Source organism: Somniosus microcephalus, chromosome 2, assembly GCF_052327205.1.
Source record: "Somniosus microcephalus isolate GS21.2 chromosome 2, FLI_Smic_1.0, whole genome shotgun sequence".
Taxonomy (NCBI): Eukaryota; Metazoa; Chordata; class Chondrichthyes; order Squaliformes; family Somniosidae; genus Somniosus; species Somniosus microcephalus.
Genome location: NC_140988.1, coordinates 4,624,618 through 4,645,881, shown reverse-complemented (window position 1 = coordinate 4,645,881; position 21,264 = coordinate 4,624,618). Strand labels below are relative to the sequence as shown.

General features: G+C 44.3%; 1 protein-coding gene across 1 annotated transcript in view; it reads left to right on the top strand.

Moving 5' to 3' along the window:
• Positions 1-21,264, top strand: part of LOC147122502 (general vesicular transport factor p115-like) — a 110,686-nt gene that overhangs the window by 83,699 nt on the left and 5,723 nt on the right. The window contains 8 exon segments of the mRNA XM_086005968.1: positions 475-593; positions 2,626-2,807; positions 3,156-3,277; positions 6,153-6,288; positions 7,497-7,675; positions 13,820-13,900; positions 16,126-16,212; positions 19,666-19,782. Of these exon segments, the coding sequence (XP_085862094.1) occupies positions 475-593; positions 2,626-2,807; positions 3,156-3,277; positions 6,153-6,288; positions 7,497-7,675; positions 13,820-13,900; positions 16,126-16,212; positions 19,666-19,782 (1,023 nt within the window).

Genomic DNA, 21,264 nt, shown 5'->3' with positions numbered 1-21,264 from the left:
GGACCAGCATTGAAAGGACAGTTCGCTTGAGCAGTGCGTCGAATGTAGATATACACATGCCACTCTCTAAGCTCCTCATTCGGTTTTTCAAGATTGTACTTGTGTATGGGAGCCAGGGATGATCTTCAAAGACCCAAATGACAATTTCTTGTGTATTTGCCAGTTTTAGTTTTAGTTTGTTGTGCTTATACTTCACCGAATCATATTCATATTTGTTTGGTCATGTTTTTCTCATTACTTTGCTTGTGCTTTCCAATTCTCATTCAGTAGAAAAATGTTGCCCTGTGTATTTAATAACAAATGGTAATAATGAAAATGTCTAATCTGAAAATAGAATTCCAAATATATTTTGTACACTATATTTACTGAAGGGAAATAGTTTCTGAATAAACACTCATTTCTATAACCATTTTTACTTTCATAACCACTTTATTTCCAAGTTGCTAGTTTTATGCCCTTGACAACATTCTTCAGTTAACTGCACAGACATCGGAGAACCTCGGCGAAGAGGAACAGCTCGTGCAAGGTCTCTGTGCCCTTTTATTGGGCATCTGCATTTACTACAATGAGAACTCGCTGGAGAACTACACTAAGTAAGTGAATACACAGTCCCAGATGCAGAACAAGTTCAAGGAACATCATTAGTTGCAAAGCCTCTATGCGGGACACTTTTTTAAAAATAAGGAGCGAGGTTACCACCTGAAAAGGTTGTGTCTTGATAATCTCATTTTTAATTTGGGGTAGTTTGCAAATGTAGTCTATGGTGAAAACTTTTTCTCATTTCTTTTTGCTTGCTGTGAATTATTTTATCAGAAGAATGGAGTGGTTTGGTCACCTTACCAAGAAGGAATGTGTTGTGACAAAGACCCTGTGTCGGCCAGTCTCCCCTCCCTGCTACCCCACCCGCCCCCCCCAAAACAACCACATTCTCAGACTTTTATATTTCCGCATATCAGGCCGCAGGTGATTGGACCCATCCCAGCAAATGTCCCTGTTTCCAATCAGTGTAAACTCGTTTCAGGTTGTGTCTGTTAACTCCACATCTTTTTCCATCCTTCTTAGGAACATAGGAACAGAAGGAGGCCATTCAGCCCCTCGAGCCTGTTCCGCCATTCAATGAGATCATGGCTGATCTGTGACCTAACTCCATATACCCGCCTTTGGCCCATATCCCTTAGTATTCAGGAGCTAGCCAGCTCCGTGCATTCAGCAAGTCTTCCTTCTAGCTTTCTTTTGCGCTTCTCTTGTATAAACACTCGCCTATCTGTAGCCTTCAGTGACGCACAGCTTGTGCTGTTGTATTCTGGTTTCTTCCTACAAATACTGAAGACCACGTTCAAGTCACCAGACGTTGTCTTTTTAGGCACTTGTGCCTGTTTCCCATACCGTCATCTGACCTCTTCGCACTTTGGCAGTCAATTCTCAGATTACTGTCCTACACTTCGCTCACGTCATGTAAGCGTTTGTGATTTTTTTGTTTCATTAGTTTCCTCCAGATCAGTGACGAGATCAATCCTTTCACAAATGAACCAATGCCAAGTGTAACTCTAATGGAACTCCATCACCTGCCTGCACCCACCAGCGGGCCATCTGAAAGAATTTAATTCGCTATACTGTTCAATTAATTCAACAGACTGTTCACCAAAGCAGAGCAACAGTTAACAAAGCCAATAGAATGTGGAACTATATAGCGCAAATGGTAAATGACCAGTTGGGATGTCATGCTGAAACTGTATAGTGCCTCTGGTCAGACCACACCTTGTGTGTCCAGTTCTGGTCACAACACAAGGGACACATTCAAGCACTGGAGGCAAGGCAGAGATCCACCACGCTGATTGGTGGTGTTCTGAGCTGTGAGGAAAGACTGGAGAAACTTGGGCTTTTCAAACTTAAAACAAGGCGTTTGAGAGGTGATTTTATAGAGTTATACAAGATAGTTAACAGTTTGGAAAAGGTAAACCTGTAATACTATCACAAGTAAATGGCAAAAGTGGTATAAGGGGACACAGGTTCTAGCTAGTAAAAGAAAATTAGGGTGGCTATCAGGGAGTTCTTCGCACACAATAAACAGCACTGGGAATGGACTCCCACATAAAGTTGTGAAGGCAAAATCATATAATTATTTTGTGATCTTGTATCAGTTGTGTTGATAACATAGTATGATCCAACTGCCTTTGTAATTCATAAACAAAATTAAAAAAGGGAGGTGTTTGCATTTATAAAGCGCCTTTCACATCCTCAGGACATCCCAATGCTCTTCACGGCCAATGAAGTATTTTTGAAGTTTCCTCTGGGCTTTCAGGTACCATTGAATAGTTGATGGATGTTCTAAGATATCTGCGTTTATTGTCTACCCTCTATAACACACAATGACTTATTGTTGTGTTGAAATAAATCCCCTAATAACGAGAGAATAGTGCTGCTAAAAAGTATTGAAGACCAAAATCGTGAAAGCTGTCTGGAATATTCACAGGGGTGTGTTGAGGAAGTTTGCACTTTCTAAAGCAAAATGAGGTAATTGAGAGCATTGTATGTAACCGTTTATAACGCTGGCCTTCACAGGGTAAGTGGTCTTCACTGTGTATAACGACATTGGAAGTTAAACTTGTTCTTTTCTCCGTATAGGGAAAAACTAAAACAACTCATAGAGAAGAGGATCGGAAAAGAAATTTTCATTGAGAAGTTGTCTTACATCAGCAAACATGAGCTGTACTCGCGAGCTGCCCAGAAACCCCAGCCCAGCTACTCCAGCCCAGAGCAAATGCTGTTTGACCACGAGTTCACCAAATTAGTTAAAGAATTAGAAGGTAACCTTCACTGCATAGGGTCATCGTTCTTCAATTTCATGTAAAGCTCTAGCTATTGTACTGGGAAGAAGCTATTGAACTGGGCACCTTCACTTTATGTATCACCTTCTCTCTGTCTCCCCTCTCACCCAGCAACCAATCTCACCGAAACAGAGTAAGTTGTCATTGCCAACCATGGCACTTGACTGGAAAGGGCCAGTCACTGCACTTTAAAAGTAATTCATTGGATGTGACGTGTTTTGTGACATGCTAAGTACGTGAAAGGTGCTCCACAGATGCAAGTTGTTGGGTTTTTTCCTTTTATAGAAGCGAAGTAATTTTCTGTTTCCATTTCCGTTTCCAATCTAGTTCTTATAATAAAGGCTGTCCAAAAATCCAGTGAGGATGAGAAGAAGGAAGAGGAAGTGAAGAAGTCTTTGGAGCAACATGACAGTATCGTCAATAAATACAAGGAACTTATCCGTGAGCAGGTAAAGATAACGTCACACAGATTTCAAATGACATAGTTGAAGACTATCTGAAGGTTAGGAAATGGTATGAAGATACTGGGCCTTTTGGCAGCTCCTAAAAGGCCAGCGGTAAAGGATGATCATTTTCTTTTGTGCAGTTTTACTGCAGGACCTGATCAAGCTGTATCCATATAAAGGGCAAAGTAACTGCTTGCTAGAAATCAGCAGAGCGATTTCAGCCAATTGTGCAGCCCATTTGCTACTCAGCTGCCATGTTATTACCGAAGAAATGCATTCAGTGCTCAAAGGAATTGGAACAATCTGGGGTAACCAGTGCTGGGATACTCAACAACAACTTGTATTTACACCGTGCCTTTAAAATAATATAACGTCCTGAGGCGCTTCACAGGAGCGTTATAGAACACAATTTGACACTGAGCCACACAAGGAGATATTAGGGCAGGTACTTGGTCAAAAGGGTAGGTTTTAAGGAGCATCTTAAAGGAGGAGAGGCGGAGAGGTTTAGGGAGGGAATTCCAGAGCTCGGGCCCAGGCAGTTGAAGGCACGGCCGCCAATGGCGGAGCGATTATAATCGGGGATGCTCAAGCGGCCAGAATTAGAGGAGCGCAGAGATCTTGGAGGGTGGTGGGGCTGGAGGAGATTACAGAGATAGGGAGGGGCGAGGGCCAGGGGGGGGATTTGAACACAAGGATGAGGATTTTAAAATCGAGGTGTTGCCGGACCGGGAGCCAATGTAGGTCAGCGAGCGCAGGGTGATGGGTGAACGGGACTCGGTGCGATTTAGGGCACGGGCAGCCGAGTTTTGGATGACCTCAAGTTTACGGAGGGTCGAACTTGGGAGACCAGCCAGGAGAACGTTGGAATAGTCAAGTCTGGAGGTAACAAAGGCCCGGATGAGGGGGCTGACCCTGTATTAGACCTAAAATAGCTCACTGGTGTAAAGTGCCGATAACGACTGGATTTACTCCGAGACATTGGCTTATATGTTGCTGGTTACAGAAAGTGGATTAAAAGACAGATATTAGAAATAATAAAGCATGGCGTTGCACTAGCCTTTGAGCCAGTGTTTTCTGTAGTATCGAAAAAGATATAAGTTGTTGAATTGTAATAAGATTGCGAAAATAGCAACAGGTGTAATGAATTACGAGAAATAAAAGAACATTCGCTTCGTTACTCTGAACATGAGCTGTGAGATATTCCTAAATCGAGTGCACGTTAACCCGTGAGCTGACAGCTATCCGCAATGACAAGTCTTTATTTGGAATCAATAACTTTACTTGGATTCTCCCAGTTTCCAGTGCAGTTCATATCCAGCATAAACAATTTGGCTGCATCACTGTTCAGCTCAGGATTTTTCCCTTTTTGAAATAATTCTGTATCCGGTGGTACAAAGCCCATTTTGATATCCCTCAAACAGTACTTCCAGCAATTGAAGCTTTTGATAAATAAATTCAACACTGCTCGACATGTAGCATTTGGAGGGTTGACATTATGTGGCAGCAGATTCAAACCTAATTTATTCAGTTTAAAAATAAAAATTATTTCAAGGAAGCAGACTCGTATCTGCTCTAAGGGTTCTTGCAAAGCTTTCTCTGCGCTGACTCCCAGGAAGCACAAGAGTTACGTACGTGGCAATCAACTCCTCCCTTCCTCGTTCCCCTCCAGATGTAGCGAATTGAGGGAGTAATTCATCTATGACGGGGTGGGTTGCTGCTATAATATAAGTGCACGTGCTCTTCAGCCTCACCTGAGCGACTGCAGCACTTTTAGCAAAATGGCTGAACTTGCGACTGCCGTTTTGCAATTCTTGCATCTCCATAAACAGTGGTCAGGATTCTAAAATACAATCCTTGATTGCGTGAGATTGCTTTGCACTTGCTGTACTGAACGCGCAGTAGCAAATCTGTTGCTCAAAGTTTAGCTTGTGCGTGATGTAGCAAACATCAAGAGTGGCATTATGCAAAGTTTTAATTCCTAACTTAATTTTAGCTGTTGGGAGTCCATTTACAAATAAATGCTCCTCTAAACTTGCATTTGGTTTAATAATTGGAATGCATTGATGTGAAGGTGATATGGAATGCGTAATGAAGACACTGACACGTATCGTATGGGGACCTAAAACTAAAATATTTTCCCTGGGCAGTGTGGTGATAAAGTAAAGTAAAAGAAAGTTGTGTTTCCAGTGGCAGGAGGGTCGTTAACCAGAGGACACAGATTTAAGGTGATTGCCAAAAGAACCAGAGGCGACATGAAACATTTTTTACGCAGCGAATTGTGATCAGGAATGCGCTGCCTGAAAGGGCGGTGGGAGCAGATTCAATCTCGAAAGGGAATTGGATAAATACTTGAAGGGAAAAATGTGCAGGGCTATGGGGAAAGAGCAGGGGTGAGTGGGACTAATTGGAGAGCTCTTTCAAAGAGCAGGCACGATGGGCCGAATGGCCTCCTCCTGTGCTGTATGATTCTATGATTCTACTCTCCCTATGGATGAATTGCTCCCACATTAAAAATGAGTTCTCAGGTGACTGATGAGTCAATCTACAGTCTCTGTCACAGGTGGGGCAGATGATGGTTGAAGGGGCGGGTGGGTGGGGTGCTTGAGTTGACGTGCGCTCCTTCCGCTGTTTGCGCTTAGCTTCCGCTTGCTCCCGGCGAAGAGACGCGAGGTGTTTGGCGCCTTCCCGGACGCTTCTCCTCCAGTTTGTGCGGTCTTGGGCCAGGGATTCCCAGGTGTCAGTGGGGATGTTGCACCTTTTCAAGGATGCTTTGAGGGTGTCCTTGAAGCATTTCCTCTGCCCACCTGGGGCTCTCTTGCCATGTCGGAGCTCCGAGTACACACGAAAATTTGAGCATGTTTTTTTCTTTGAAATGCAGGATATACAGCTGAATGATTTGAAGAAACAAGTAACTGCCTTGACCAGTCAGAATGAGCAAAGTCAAACAACTACAACACAACAGGCATCACAGATTCAACAGCTAAGGGACCAGTACAATCTTCTCAAAATTCAAGGTATCACATCACATACAGCGTTAAACTATCCTTTCTAACTTACTTTTCCCCATTTTTAATATCCAAAGCGCACAGTTTTGAGGAGCACAGATTATCAGGAATGGTTATGGACAATTATGATATAACTTGGTTTTGCACCCATTCCCCTCGGCAGTGTTCCCTCTAAGTTGCGCGGCCATGCAGTAATGGAAAAGGTCCCGTGCAGGCCGCTCACCGGCTTTTCCATTGTAAATACTGCGCATGCGCGGAAATTTACAGGGCCTGCGCACTAAAAGAAACAGACCGCGTACAGGGAACATTGCTCCTCGCTCGACATATTCTTCAACCATTGTGAGTAAAGCACTAAAAATAACACTGCTTGTCCACTATAAAGTTTTTTATAACTAATTTCTTAATTTACTGCTAGATTTAGTAGAATTATAAGCAGATGCAGCAAACGTAAATGCTAAGTAACAAATGTAAAATATGATTTTTGTGGGGGGGGGGGCGCAGAATGTCAATAATATTATGGAGATTCCACATTGATTCCAGTTGTTTTTGCAACTGTTGCCAATAGTTAAGGGCACTTTGTACAAACCATTTTTAGCACTGTGTAAATAATTGTACAGAAAACTATTGCATTTAAACTTGCAACCGTACATAACTAAGTAAAGATCCACTGTTGACACTGCTTCATACCATTTTAAAGCAACAGGGCGGTCGGACTTCCACCTCTCCCCTCCAAAGAAAATGTTGTTTGAGGATTGTGTGAACATTCAGTGGGGATGTTTTTCTTTTCGGGAGGTTTTTTTTTTGCATTTTGAGCCAGAATATTTTCTCTTGGGCATTTAAAAAAAATTAATACCCATTTTTAAGTTGTGCGTTGGTGAAAAGAAAACAAATCTCTGACGCGCACATGGCGGCTGAGCTTCTTTTCCAAATCCTAACGATCCGAGTATGTCGAAGTTGGTAATTCGAAGCTTGACGACAAGGGAGAGAATAAGTGACGGAAATGAAAATCGGGCCATTCTGTACACTTCAGAGAGTAGTTGGAACGCTTCAAACCATTGGTATTAAGGCATTGCGAAGCTTAACTCCTGGCGTCACTTACAAAGTACATTTTGTTCTTGTCCGCTTCACTGTCGACATGATACACATTCAAGGTGTATTGCAGATCTTGCTTTGATTAATACAAATTCAGGAACCAAAAGCATGTTTCTGTTCCTTAGGTAAACCCCTAGACAGCCAACATCACATTCACAATGAGGCAGCACAGATCAATGGGATCCAGCCCAAGGCTGACGTGGAAGAAATTGGAAGGTTACGAGAAGAGATCGAAGAACTGAAAAAGCAACAGCACTTATTCCAAGGACAGCTGGCTGAAAAGGACTCTGTGATTGACAAACTGGTACAAACTGTTTCACATTACTTTATGCATTAAGTATAACGCTCCTCATTGGCTTCTGATTTGGGCAATGGATCGGATTGCACATGTGAGAACAGACCTGCGGCCCCGAACTTCCTTACAGAAGGCGTGCTTGCTTGCAGACTATAAACTGAGAATATGCCAATTATTCAGTGGCATTTTCAGCCTTGCATAGAATTCTACTGCACAGAAACAGGCCATTGGTCCCAACAGGTCTGTGCCGGTGTTTATGCTCCACATGAGCTTCCTCCCACCTTGCTTCCTCTCACCCTATCAGCATATTCCTTTCTCCCTCGTGTGTTTATCCAGCTTCCCCTTAAATGCATCTGTGCTATTCGTCTCAACCACTCCCTGTGGTAGCGAGTTCCACATTCTCCCCACTCTCTGGGTAAAGCAGCTTCTCCTGAATTCCCGATTGGATTTATTAGTGAGACAGTCAACTTGACTGTGATGGGAGGATGTGGGAAATCAGTTGACCAATCCTGTTCTCACCCAATGTCTAAATGCGTATTTTCTAGTATACGTCACTGAATGGAAAAGAGGGAATCTTTGAAGGTGGCAGGGCAAGTTGATAAGGCAGCTAAGAAAGCGTATGGGAGACTTGGCTTTGTAAATAGGGGCACTGAATACCAAAACAAGAAAGTCATGCTAAACCTTTACAAATCACTGGTGAAGACTCAGCTGGGGTATTGTGTCCAATTCTTGGGCACCGCACTTTAGGAAAGATGTCAAGGCCTTGGAGAGGGTACAGGAGATTTGAGGATGATGCCAGGAATGAGAAACTTGAGAGATTGGAGAAGCTGGGATTGTTCTCCTTCGAGCAGAGAAGGTTAAGGGGAGATTTAATAGAGGTGTTTAAAATAATGAAGGGTTTTGATAGAGCAGGTAGGGAGAAACTGTTTCCTCTGGCAAGTGGGCCGGTGACCAGAGGTCACAAATTTTAAAATAACTGACAAAAGAACTAGAGGCGAAATGAGGAGAAACTTTTTCACAGAGTTGTTAAGATCTGGAACGCACTACCTGAAAAGGTGGTGGAAACAGATTCCAGAGGAACTTTCAAAAACCCAGTGTGACATGTCTAATTTGCAGGGTTATAGGTAAGAAGCTGGGTGTGGGGATTAAATTGGACAGCTCTTTCGCGACCGGCCAAAGGGCCTCCTTCTGTGCTGCAAGATTCTAGGAAAGAGATCGCTGTGTGATTTCCCCTTGTTCTCCCAATTATTGAGATGAGCGATGTAACTGCTGGGAAGCAACACGTTTTCCCCCCCATTTTTTTATATTCCAAAAGTCTATAGACTCTGGAACAGTTCCCATGGATTGGAGGGTAGCTAACGTAACCCCACTACTTAAAAAAGGTGGTAGAGAGAAAACGGGGAATTATAGACCGGTAAGCCTGACGTCGGTAGTGGTGAAAATGCTGGGGTCCATTATAAAAGATGTAATAGCAGAGCACTTGGAAAACAGTGACAGGATTGGACAAAGTCAACATGGATTTACAAAAGGTAAATCATGCTTGACTAATCTACTGGAATTTATTGAGGATGTAACTGGTAGAATAGATAAGGGAGAACCAGTGGAGATGGTGTATTTGGACTTTCAGAAGGCTTTCGATAAGGTCCCGCATAAGAGATTAGCGTGCAAAGTTAAAGCACATGAGATTGGGGTAAGGTACTGACTTGGATAGAGAACTGGTTGGCAGACAGGAAGCAAAGAGTTGGAATAAACAGGTCTTTTTCCAAGTGGCAAGCAGTGACTAGTGGGGTACCGCAGGGATCGGTGCTAGGACCCCAGCTATTCACAATATATATTAATGATCTAGACGAGGGAACTAGATGTAATATCTCCAAGTTTGCAGACGACACAAAGCTGGGTGGGCGTGTGTGCTGTGAGGAGGATGCAGAGAAACTCCAGTATGATTTGGACAGGTTGGGTAATATGGTAGATGCAGTATCATTTGGATAAATGTGAGGTTATCCACTTTGGTGGCAAAAACAGGAAGATGATTATTATCTGAACAGCAATAGATTGGGAAAAGGGGAAGTGCAACGAGACCTGGGTGTCCTTGTGCACCAGTCGCTGAAGGCAAGCATGCAGGTGCAGCAGGCGGTTAAGAAGGCAAATGGTATGTTGGCCTTCATAGCGAGAGTGTTCGAGTACAGGAGCAAGGATGTCTTGCTGCAGTTGTACAGGGCCTTGGTGAGACCACACCTTGAGTACTGTGTGCAGTTTTGGTCGCCTTATCTGAGGAAGGATGTTCTTGCCATGGAGGGAGTGCAGCGAAGATTCACCAGACTGATACCTGGGATGGCAGGAATGACGTATGAGGAGAGATTGGGTCGATTAGGCTTATACTCACTGGAGTTTAGCAGAATGAGAGGGAATCTCATTGAAACCTATACAATTCTAACAGGACTAGACAGACTAGATGCAGGAAGGATGTTCCCGATGGCGGGGGAGTCCAGATCCAGGGGTCACAGTCTAAGGATAAGGGGTAAGCCATTTAGGACTGAGATGAGGAATTTCTTCACCCAGAGAGTGGTGAACCTGTGGAACCACAGAAGGCAGTTGAGGCCAATTCATTAAATATATTCAAGGAGGAGTTGGATATATTTCTTAAGGCTAAAGGGATATGGGGAGAAAGCAGGGACAGGGTACTGAATTTGGATGATCAGCCATGATCGCATTGAATGGCCGACTCCTGCTCCTATCTTCTATGTTTCTATGATAAATCAGGTACTTCAGGTGTAATGACAGGCCTTGTGCAAACTAAACCCTTCCACTTTGCCCGAGCAGCCTGCCATACCCCGATCTCACAAGAGCACCCTTGCCCACCAACATGAACACGGTCCATTCTTTGGGTAAGACTGTGTAACGTCCGTGTGTAATTGAGACACGGACTGCAGGAGTTGGTTATAACAGGTGTTTACTGAATGGAGACAAAACTGGAACTACTATACACAGGCTTGTATCCCGGGGTGGTCACTACTGGTACTGCAGTATACAGGGGCTGCAGAATATAGTTCCTTCTTCAAAGTACATACACTACAATTCCTCCCCTTTTAGCTAAACAGTACATAACATTCGATTAATAATTAAATAACATATTTACAATTACAGTTGCTATATACATTAGCTGAAGTTAAGCAATTATAAATTCAGTGTTTGAGGAGGCTTCCTGATTCTGTCCGGATAACGCCTCTTTGGGGTATCAGGTTCTTGCTTTGAAAAACTTGGGAATTGCATTCTCTTCTATTTTTATCGAGGCGGTTACGCCTTTAAGAGTTCCCAGTTCTTGTTGAAATACCTCTTTAGCGTTAGCCAAGATGTTTGACAATCGTCCAGGTGTGACGTCGTCATCCTTTTTACCAGCCACCGTCAGTGCCTGAATGGAGTGCCAGCCTAAACTTATCTTTCTGATCCATTCACGTCCCAATAACGGTGGTCCACCATCTTGCAGTATGTACAGATACAATTTCTGTATTTCCTTGCCGTTGTATTCGACAGGCACCCTTATTTTCCTTCTGGGGTATACTTTCTGCCCCGTATATGTCTTCAAGACAATGGATGTGTCTTTCAAGGGTATGTGTGAGAATAGCCGCTCATAGTCTCGTCGATTCATGACGGTCAGGGCTGATCCTGTATCCAATTCCATTTTGACTTGGGACCCTGCTATCGTGAGGGTGACCCAAATGGTTCGGTGATCCTCTTGCGATTACGTTGTGTAGTTTGAGACAGCTTAGTCTCTTGTTCCCGGATTCACTATCGCTCTTCTGGTCTTCGGAACTACTGTCCGTCATCTTTTGTACTTTCCTGTACTTTTCCTTAGTAGTCTTTTTGTTGTCAGTCTTCTTCCCGGACCTGCAAACTCGTGCAATATGTCCCATCTTTCCGCATTGCCTGCATGTTTTGTCCTTGGACCAGCAGTCCTTCTGGTCATGGGTTGTTCTGCCGCAGCGATAACATTTTTCAAATCCCCGTGTCATTTCATGGGTGCCGTATTCCTGTGGCTTTTGCTGTATTTCCGCAGCTCCCCTTGCTGCTGCTTCGTACGATACTGCCACGCTGAAAGCCTTATCTAGCGTCAGCTCTTTCTCTGAGAGTAACCTCTTCTGGGTTCCTTCACTCAGGAGTCCACAGACAAATTTGTCCCGTATGGTATCTGCCAGTCCTGCTCCGAACTGGCAGTGCTTTGATAGCTTGCGTAGTTCCGTAAGGTAATCAGCATTGCTCTCATCTTTATGCTGATTTCTCTTGTGGAATTTAAATCTTTCTGCTATCAGCAGCGGTATAGGATTTAGGTGTTCCTGTAGGATATCAACAATTTCATTAAAACTCTTCGCCATCGGTTTGACTGGAGTGATCAGGTTCCGCAATAGGCCGTACGTTCTTGCGCCCATTAAGTTTAGTAGTACCGATGCCTTTTTCTCATCAGCTACTTCATTTGCCTTGCAATATACTTCGACTCTTTCCACATACGTGGTCCAGTCTTCTATTGCATTATCGAAGGCAGTGATATTGCCAGTCTTCGGCATCTTGGAGATCTAAGATGGCACCTCCCGCGCTTTGCCTTCATCCCCGATTGAACAAAATGGCGCCTCACGCGCTTTGCCTTCTTCCCCGCTGGATTAAGATGGCGCCTCCCGCGCTTTCTGTCTTTTCCGCTGCTGCTAGCACTGTTGCTGGCGTTTTTATGCCTTGATGGCGACGCCCTATGGTCTTCACGCACTTCCCCCCTGCGCTGCTGCCAACGCCGCTCTCCGCGGTCCCCGTGGTAAACTGCAGCTCCTCGCGGCTTTCTGCGCTTCTAATTTCTTTTATTTTAATTACTGTTCCCGTCGTCAGAGCAGACCCTATGGGACACTTTCCTCCCTCTTCTCGGGTCTGTACGCTGCCCGGCTTCGTAGCACCGGCCGCGCCCTGTGTGCTCCACCCTCTCTCTCTTCCCGACAACGCTGCTCGGCCCCGTTGAAAAGCCACCCGATCGAGCTCTAGCCCGCCGCAGCCCAGGAAGGATCAGTGTACTACCTGCCACCAGCCCGATTAGCTGGAACACCATAGACTGGATAACCAAGCCCAGCTCTCGACAGCCTCTCCTGCAAATCTTCGAATTCGATGAATCAGAGGGCGGTTGCCCACGGTCGACGCCCGTTTCTTCTGTTTGTTTTTTTTTTCTTTTTGGATTTCTTCCTTCTGGCCTCGACCTCTAACAACTTCGCTTCAGGGATGGATCCCCATGAGGTGGTGCAGAACTGTAGTTAAGTTCGGATCTATTCGTCGCCAGTGTAACGTCCGTGTGTAATTGAGACACGGACTGCAGGAGTTGGTTATAACAGGTGTTTACTGAATGGAGACAAAACTGGAACTACTATACAAAGTTACTACACAGGCTTATATACCGGGGTGGTCACTACTGGTACTGCAGTATACAGGGGCTGCAGAATATAGTTCCTCCTTCAAAGTACACACACTACAGACTGCGATTTTAGTGCTGAATTATGGATTGTTTTGTGGTGTATGTTTACATCTAGGGATTGGTTTGAAGACAGTCACACTCATTCAATGCACGGTGTCACTTGAGCCAACAGCACACTTCTATCACATCAGTCTGGCACCAGTCATTCTATGATTTTGTTGAGTGCCATTCTGTTGCCAATTTATGGGAAGTTCGGTGCTGTGAGCTTGTGGTAAATTGGAATTCAACTACGGCTGTTCAGGCTCTTTTTCTGTAGGTTTGGGCTGCTTTGAAACCCAGGTTGTGGAGGATTAAACGTACGTTATCCACTGTTCCACTCAACTGAGTTCCGTATTGTTGCCTATGCTTTCAAACTCTGAGATCCCACTATATACAGTGCGTGCTCATTTTGTGGGCCATTTGACCTGACCAGATGATTGTTGCTTCCACTCACAAAGTAGCATTTTTACATATCTGGCTGATGTTTTGAGGGCAAGGATTTGTTTATAGACTTTAAGAATTTTAATTTCATTACAGAGCGTGAATTTAAGTTTCACCTGATTATTTTTGCGTTTGATCAGTCTGTACCTATTCACATTGCATTATAGCTCTATAGGGTAGAAAGTGCAAAGTGGATAAACAACTGAGAAATCTGTGGTATCTGTTTTATATAGAGGAGTAATCAGACAACGGGAAACCGAGATGGAGAAGTTTGCATGGATAATGCTGGTGAACGGACAACGGAACTGCGCAAGGTGGGTTTTTATCTCGTATATTTTATTTTAAATGTACACATTGGTGTACAGTATATGGACTTTAAAACTATTGAGAGCATGGCACTCGGATTAAGTTTTTGATCACTGTAGTCTAGTATATGTAACCAATAGCAATGCAGGTTCTTTTATAAATTTTTTTTTTTAAAAAGCACTGTTCATTAATACAGTCCTTTGATGCACAAAGATCACTCGTACGCCCTTTAGAGAAGCTGTCAAATATTATTACTAAGGAACCATTGTTGCCTTCCCTATTAGAGTATACATAAAAGCACTAGGGCTGTCATTTAATCGCAGTTAACTAGTTAATTTTATTGCCTATTCATTTTCTCGGCGCGAGTTGATCACCGGAGCTGCGCAAACAGGATTTTTTTTCCACCGAGGCACAAGCTCTGCTTTGTGAAATTCTTTCACTATGCATTTCCTCTTGGAGCTTGGGCTGTGCGCTAACATCATCCAAGTGGGCAGGCAGGTGACCTGCTCTCGGGTTTCAGCCAATATCACTCTGAGCTGCTCGATGTGAGATGTAGGAGAGCAGTCTATTGGGGACTTCCTTTTACACTTTCCCTCAATCTCTTGAGGAGCCCCCTTGGCTTGGTACTTTCGGAACTTCATAATTGAGATTGGGAACTCGGCAGTTATGGGGGCGCGGGGATCTGTGGTGGTATCACAGCTCTAAACCCACTCCTCAGCATACTGTTGTAGAGTGCAATGGTGCATCATGCCTCCTGATAAGGAAGACTTTTTTTTTAAAAAAACAACTCCAGCCATACAAATACATTAAGTATTTGCAGTATTGGGAGGATGTGGATTTTTTGAAAAATTAGAAATCATGGTATGGTAATCATATTTTAGATAATGCATTCTGAAAATATATAAAACCATGGCATGAAAATCTCCTTGATCACCCCTCTTGAAGATATGAGGGCCCATTTTATTCATTGCAACATTTGGGGAAGGCTAAAGGGATCAAGGGATATGGGGAGAAGGCAGGGACAGGGTACTGAATTTGGATGATCAGCCATGATCGCATTGAATGGCGGAGCAGGCTCGAGGGGCCGAATGGCCTACTCCTGCTCCTATCTTCTATGTTAATTCCCAAACGTGCAGAGGAGAAGGGGCGGAGACCCTGGCATTTCTGGGGCTTTCCTCAATGGTTGCTCACCTTTCTGTTCTTTACTCCCCCGCACTTGGCCCAGTCAGGGGGGTAGGGGTTGTGCCCAGTCAATGCCGATTGGGGAAATCTGAGGTCTTTGTGGCACAGCCCATCACCGTTGCACTCTGCCTGCCTGGCGCCTGGGAAAATCAACCCCTGTGTATTGTGGGGATGGGGCGATTACTGTGAAGGGGGCGTGGACAGGCAAATGTTTCTGCACTTGAACGGTTTAAAAACTGCTACAACGCCCAGCTGTGTAATCTAGATTTTTGCCCTTCCAAACTTGAATTGTGAAATAAAAACACAAAATGCTGGAAATACACAGCAAGGTCCATCGGCATCTGGAAAGAGGGGAAAAATAAAACAAGCTAACGGTTTGGGTGTAGACCCCTAACTTGGATTGTTTCTGGAGAGTGTTTTGAACCATTGGGCAGCTTACAGGTCTGCCAGGAGCAGTGGTTTTAGGATTGATTTGAGCCTGTGAATTTTGAGCCTGTGAATTAAGAGTATCACACAGGGCTTTCAGAGACCAGGGAAAGGTCTGTTATCAATTTAGTTCCATGGCCACAACATTATGACGAGTATTGATTTAAGTGTGATTTCCTCCTTGCCCCCTGACGTAGGAAAAATACTAGGCACTTGGTCTAAGCGTTAAACAAAGCTTTAATCAACTGTTTTACAACATGGAGGTCTAGTTGTGTCCTTCACTAGTTCCTGTTAAGAATGTCCTGCGCAAGCTGGGCCCGTGCCCGAGTATTTATACTCTCCCTGGACAGCGCCACCCGCAGGCCGCGCAGTATTATTTCACAAGTCTTTCTTTCATGAATGACTGACTGATTCATGTCACCCCCACTACTGCGTATTGGTACGACTCGCTCTGTAAATAAACCCAGTGACAACACGGGGTTATGCATACGGTTAAGGCCAAATTAATCTCATTTATTTTAACTAAAATGAATGCAGCAACTCCTTGCAATTATGGGCGTGTCTGCAATTTTAAAAAATGCGGTTAATGTTAACAGCGTGATTAATTTTGCACACTTTTTCAAAGGAGTTGGAAACCTTGAGGACTCGAGTACAGACACAGGCTGAAGAGATTAGCCAGCTTCAGGCCAAAAAACAAGAGCTGGAGAATCTGGTAAGAGACACTTAGAGCAAGTCTTTACATGAAAGGGTTTTTGCTCAGTTTGAGTTATCACCTCATTGAGTTTTAGGTCAGGCTGTTCTTCTGAAGCAGTCTGCTTAAAAAAACTTAAACACCTAAATCCACATCACACAATTTCTCTCCCCATCTCTTCTGAAACATATTACATAAGACATATAGGAGCAGGAGTCGGTCATTCGGCCCCTCGAGCCTGCTCCACCATTCAATAAGATCATGGCTGATCTGATCTTGGCCTCAACTCCACTTCCCTGCCCGCTCCCCATAACCCTTGACCCCCTTACCATTCAAAAATCTGTCTATCTCCACCTTAAATATATTCAATGACCCAGCCTCCGCAGCTCTCTGGGGAACAGAATGCCAAAGATTCACAACCCTCTGAGAGAAGAAATTCCTCCTCATTTCCGATTTAAATGGGTGCCCCCTTATTCTGAAATTATGCCCCCTAGTTCTAGATTCCCCCACGAGGGGAAACCTCCTCTCTGCATCTACCCTGTAAAGTCCCTTCAGAATCTTATGTTTCAATAAGATCCCCTCTCATTCTTCTAAACTCCAATGAGTATAGGCCCAACCTGCTCAACCTTTCTTCATAAGACAACCCCCTCATCTCCGGAATCAACCTCGTGAACCTTCTCTGAACTGCCTCCAATGTAAGTATATCCCTCCTTAAATAAGGAGACCAAAACTGTACGCAGTATTCCAGGTGTGGTCTCACCAACGCCCTGTACAGTTGTAACAGGACTTCCCTACTTTTATACTCCACTCCCTTTGCAATAAGGCCAACATTCCATTTGCCTTCCTAATTACTTGCTGTACCTGCATGCTAACTTTTTGTGATTCATGTACAAGGACCCCCAGATCCCTCTGTACTTCAGCATTTTGTAATCTCTCCCCATTTAAATAATGTTATTTAATTTTTCCTACCAAAGTGGATACCCTCGCATTTTTCCACATTATACTCCACCTGCCAGATTTTTGCCCACTCACTTAGCCTATCTATATCCCTTTGGAGATTCTTTGCGTCCTCCACACAATTTGCTTTCCCACCTATCTTTGTATCATCAGCAAATTTGGTTACATTGCACTCTGGCCCTTCATCCAAGTCATTAATATAGATTGTAAATAGTTGTGGCCCCAGCACTGATCCCTGTGGCACCCCACTAGTTACCGTTTGCCAACCTGAAAATGACCCATTTATCCCGACTCTCTGTTTTCTGTTAGTTAGCCAATCCTCTATCCACGCTAATATATTACCCCCAACCCCATGAGCTCTTATCTTATGCAGTAACCTTTTATGTGGCACCTTATCGAATAGCTTCTGGAAATCCAAATACACCACATCCACTGGCTCACCTTTATCCACCCTGCTTGTTACATCCTCAAAGAACTCCAGCAAGTTTGTCAAACATGATTTCCCTTTCATAAAACCATGCTGACTCTGCTTGACTATTATGATTTTCTAAATGTCCTGCTACCACTTCCTTAATGATGGACTCCAGCATTTCCCAATGACTGATGTTATGCTAACTGGTCTGTAGTTGCCTGCTTTCTGTCTCCCTCCTTTCTTAAATAGGGACGTTACATTGTGGTTTTCCAGTCCGCTGGGACCTCTCCAGAATCCAGGGAATTTTGGCAGATTACAACCAATGCATTCACTATCTCTGCAGCCACCTCTTTTAAGACCCTAGGATGCAGGTCATCGGGTCCAGGGGACTTGTCCACCTTTAGTCCCATTAGTTTACCTAGTACTTTCTCCCCAGTGATAGTGATTGTTTTAAGTTCCCCCCCCCCCCCCACCCCAATAGCCCCTTGATTATCCATTATTGGGATGCTTTTAGTGTCTTCTACCGTGAAGACCGATACAAAATATTTGTTCAAAGTCTCCACCATTTCCCTGTTTCCCATTATTAATTCCCCAGACTCATCCTCTAGGGGACCAACGTTTACTTTAGCTACTCTCTTCCTTTTTATGTACCTGTAGAAGCTCTTATTGTCTTGTTTTTATATTTCTTACTAGCTTACTCTCATAAGCTATCTTTTTTTAGTTGTCCTTTGCTGGTTTTTAAAAATTTCCCAATCCTCTGGCCTTCCCTCTTTCTAGGGCACCTCACACAATCGCCCATGCTGCACCCAAGTCCAGACAGTGCGTGTTGGGGCCGTTTAACTATGGAGGGCATCACTGCTGAGCCGGGTCCTGTCCTCGCCCATTATCTACAGATGCACTCTCCAATAGGAGTCACTCTATAGCAGTCAGGAGCGGGAGCCCAGGCTGACATGTTGCCGCCCTAGTTCAGGGGCATCATTGCCATCGTTGGGTGACCGCTCCAAACGCTCTGGCAGTTGGTTGTAAAAATGGGCACTGGTACTGCTTTTGCATGATTCCATTATATGTGGAGGTTTACTGAGTGAAGATGAACATTAGATTATCTCAGGTTTTTTTCATTTTGTTTTTGGAATGCATTTTAGTCCCCATTCTCTCTCTCTCCTCCTTTCTCCCCCCCTCCCCTCCTGAAAACTGGAGTGCAACAGCATTGGCCAATTCGTTCCAGTATGGTGTCACTCATTAAAACCGAGAGTATCCCAGCGCTGCCTCTCTTTAATGTCATTAATTGGTGTTAGGAACAGGAGTCGGCCATTCAGCCCCTCGAGCCTGTTCCACTGTTTAATGAAATTATGACTGATCTGCCACCCGCCTTTGGTCCATATCCCTTAATACCTTTGGTTAACAAAAATCTTATCAATCTCTGGTCTAAAATTAACAATTGATCTAGCATCAATTGCCGTTTGCGGAAGAGAATTCCAAGCTTCTACCACCCTTTGTGTGTAGAAGTGTTTCCTAACTTCTCTCCTGAAAGGTCTGGCTCTAATTTTTAGACTATGCCCCCTAGTCCTAGACTCCCCAACCAGCGGAAATAGTTTCTCTCTATCTATCTTATCACTGCCCCTTAATAAACAGTAAGGGAGCCTATCTACAGTAAGTAATTGAAAGTTCTCTTAACTGCCCCTCTCTGAGCATAGAAGCCCCAGCCCACATTTCATAACATATATAGCCCTCATAAAGATGATTGTGGTTCCAGCTTGCTCTGTAATTTTGATCAGTTGTGTTTCTCTCATTGGGCCTGGGAAGATTTTGCATTTTCCAACCTCCATTGAACAATGTGGTTGATACAGGAGCGAGGCTGCAACTGTTGGTAGCAGGGACCATAAAGCTTTAGAATACCTTCCTTCCAAAGTACAGTAGTTGTGATGCCTAGTGCAAGAAGATTAGAAAGTAATGCGCCATTGAAAAAACTTCCAACTTTCACTGAAAAGTTTACGTTCAATGCTGCAAGCCCGTAAAGAAGGGTAATGGCAGCAGCATTGTTTTTGAGAGAGAATTTTACAACTATTTAAGCATGTTCACTGACACGTCAACACCCTTATTTAAAGCCTGCAACCATTGCTGAGGCAGCACCTGGAGATAATGACGGTGCTTCTGCACTAACGAAGATCACGCAGCTGGAAAGTAGACTATCGGCACTGGGTGATGAAAATCAAAAGTTAAAGGTTGGTTATAAATTAGTCCATCCTGACCACCTCTATCTTATCGCTAAACTGTACAGCTTTCAAACTGTGATATGTTTATATTACGCGAGTGGTGCTTGAATTATACATTATGGTTGTGGTTTAATTTTTTACCAAAAACTGAATCTTGTCACATATGTTCTATATATATTTAGCCAGCTGTGACGTTGGATTGGCCTTGTGACTGTCCATTGTACACTTCATCCTTTCACTGATATCAAACTCTTATGATACCCTTCTGAAAATTATTAATGTGTTTAAAAAGTGCTATCTTATTGGAATTCATGTTTTTAGCATCTTGCAATATTTGAGATGTGATGCTGTAGGCCGTGCGGAATTACCCCTCACCCCGTCCAACAGGTTAGCAAGTTCGGACTCGAGACTGATGAGAAATTACACCAGACACACGGGCTCTGTCTTTAACCTTTTATTGTTCCTAAGACAGATTCAAAACCCCACCCACTGTTCGAGCAGTTCACCAATAATGTTACAAGAAGTCATACGTACAACCGCCCGCCGATGATCAGTCCCACGTCGATTGTAGGTCCTCATAGGCGAGACGACTGGCCAGGCCCCCCCTCCAACTGCAGTGCCGATATTTTTCGTCATTAGTTTTTATACAGTTTTCCTGGCCTTTTTCAGTAAATCAATCATTCAGAGATGGTGAGATGTTTTGTTGTAGACACAAGGGGGGAAAAATTCAGTTGTTTGCGCCTCCCGTTAGCGCCTTAAGAGGGCGCCAATTGGGGCACAAAGCAACTAGCGCCCGGGCGCGGCGATGTTTGTGCCACTCGCGAAATTAACGAGACATTTTGCGGCAGCGCTAAACACTACCGCCACGATCTCCTGCGCCAACAGATTATGACGTCAGTCGAGTGAGCAACGTCCTGTTAGCGCCCCGGACTTGATATTGAGTGGCGCCCCCTGCCTTACCGCCTGCCGCTAGCAACGACAGGTTGAGGGGAGCGTTATGCTGTCAGAAAGGGACTAGGGGAGCGCTATCTAAAGGCGACCGCTTCCTGCCTCTTTTTGTCGGTGACATTTTTGCACCACGCATTCTGAGAGAGAGAGACACACTTCTGGAGAGATTCACCGCTGTGTGAAGGAGTTTTGAGTTCTGAGCAGCACTTTGCAGGTTTATTTTGATTTGCCCTTCCTTGCTTCGCCAGCGTTCTGAGGTAGCGCCTCGCTCCTCGGCCTTTGCGCCTTAAGACAGGTGTGAAGCGTCTGATTTAGCGCTCCAATCACCTCCAGGGGCGATAAAAGCCAAGTTTGCTGTCGGAGGCGATAATTAGCGCCAGGTGCTAAACTTTGCGCACCGCCAAATGGGGCGATACCGAATTTTTCCCCCAAAGTCTGCAAACCTAAGGGGGTTTGTTTATCTCTGTCTGTGACTTACCCCCTGCAGTCACAACCATTTGTTCTGTCAGTATCTGCTGAACCAAAACACAGCTATCGAAATAT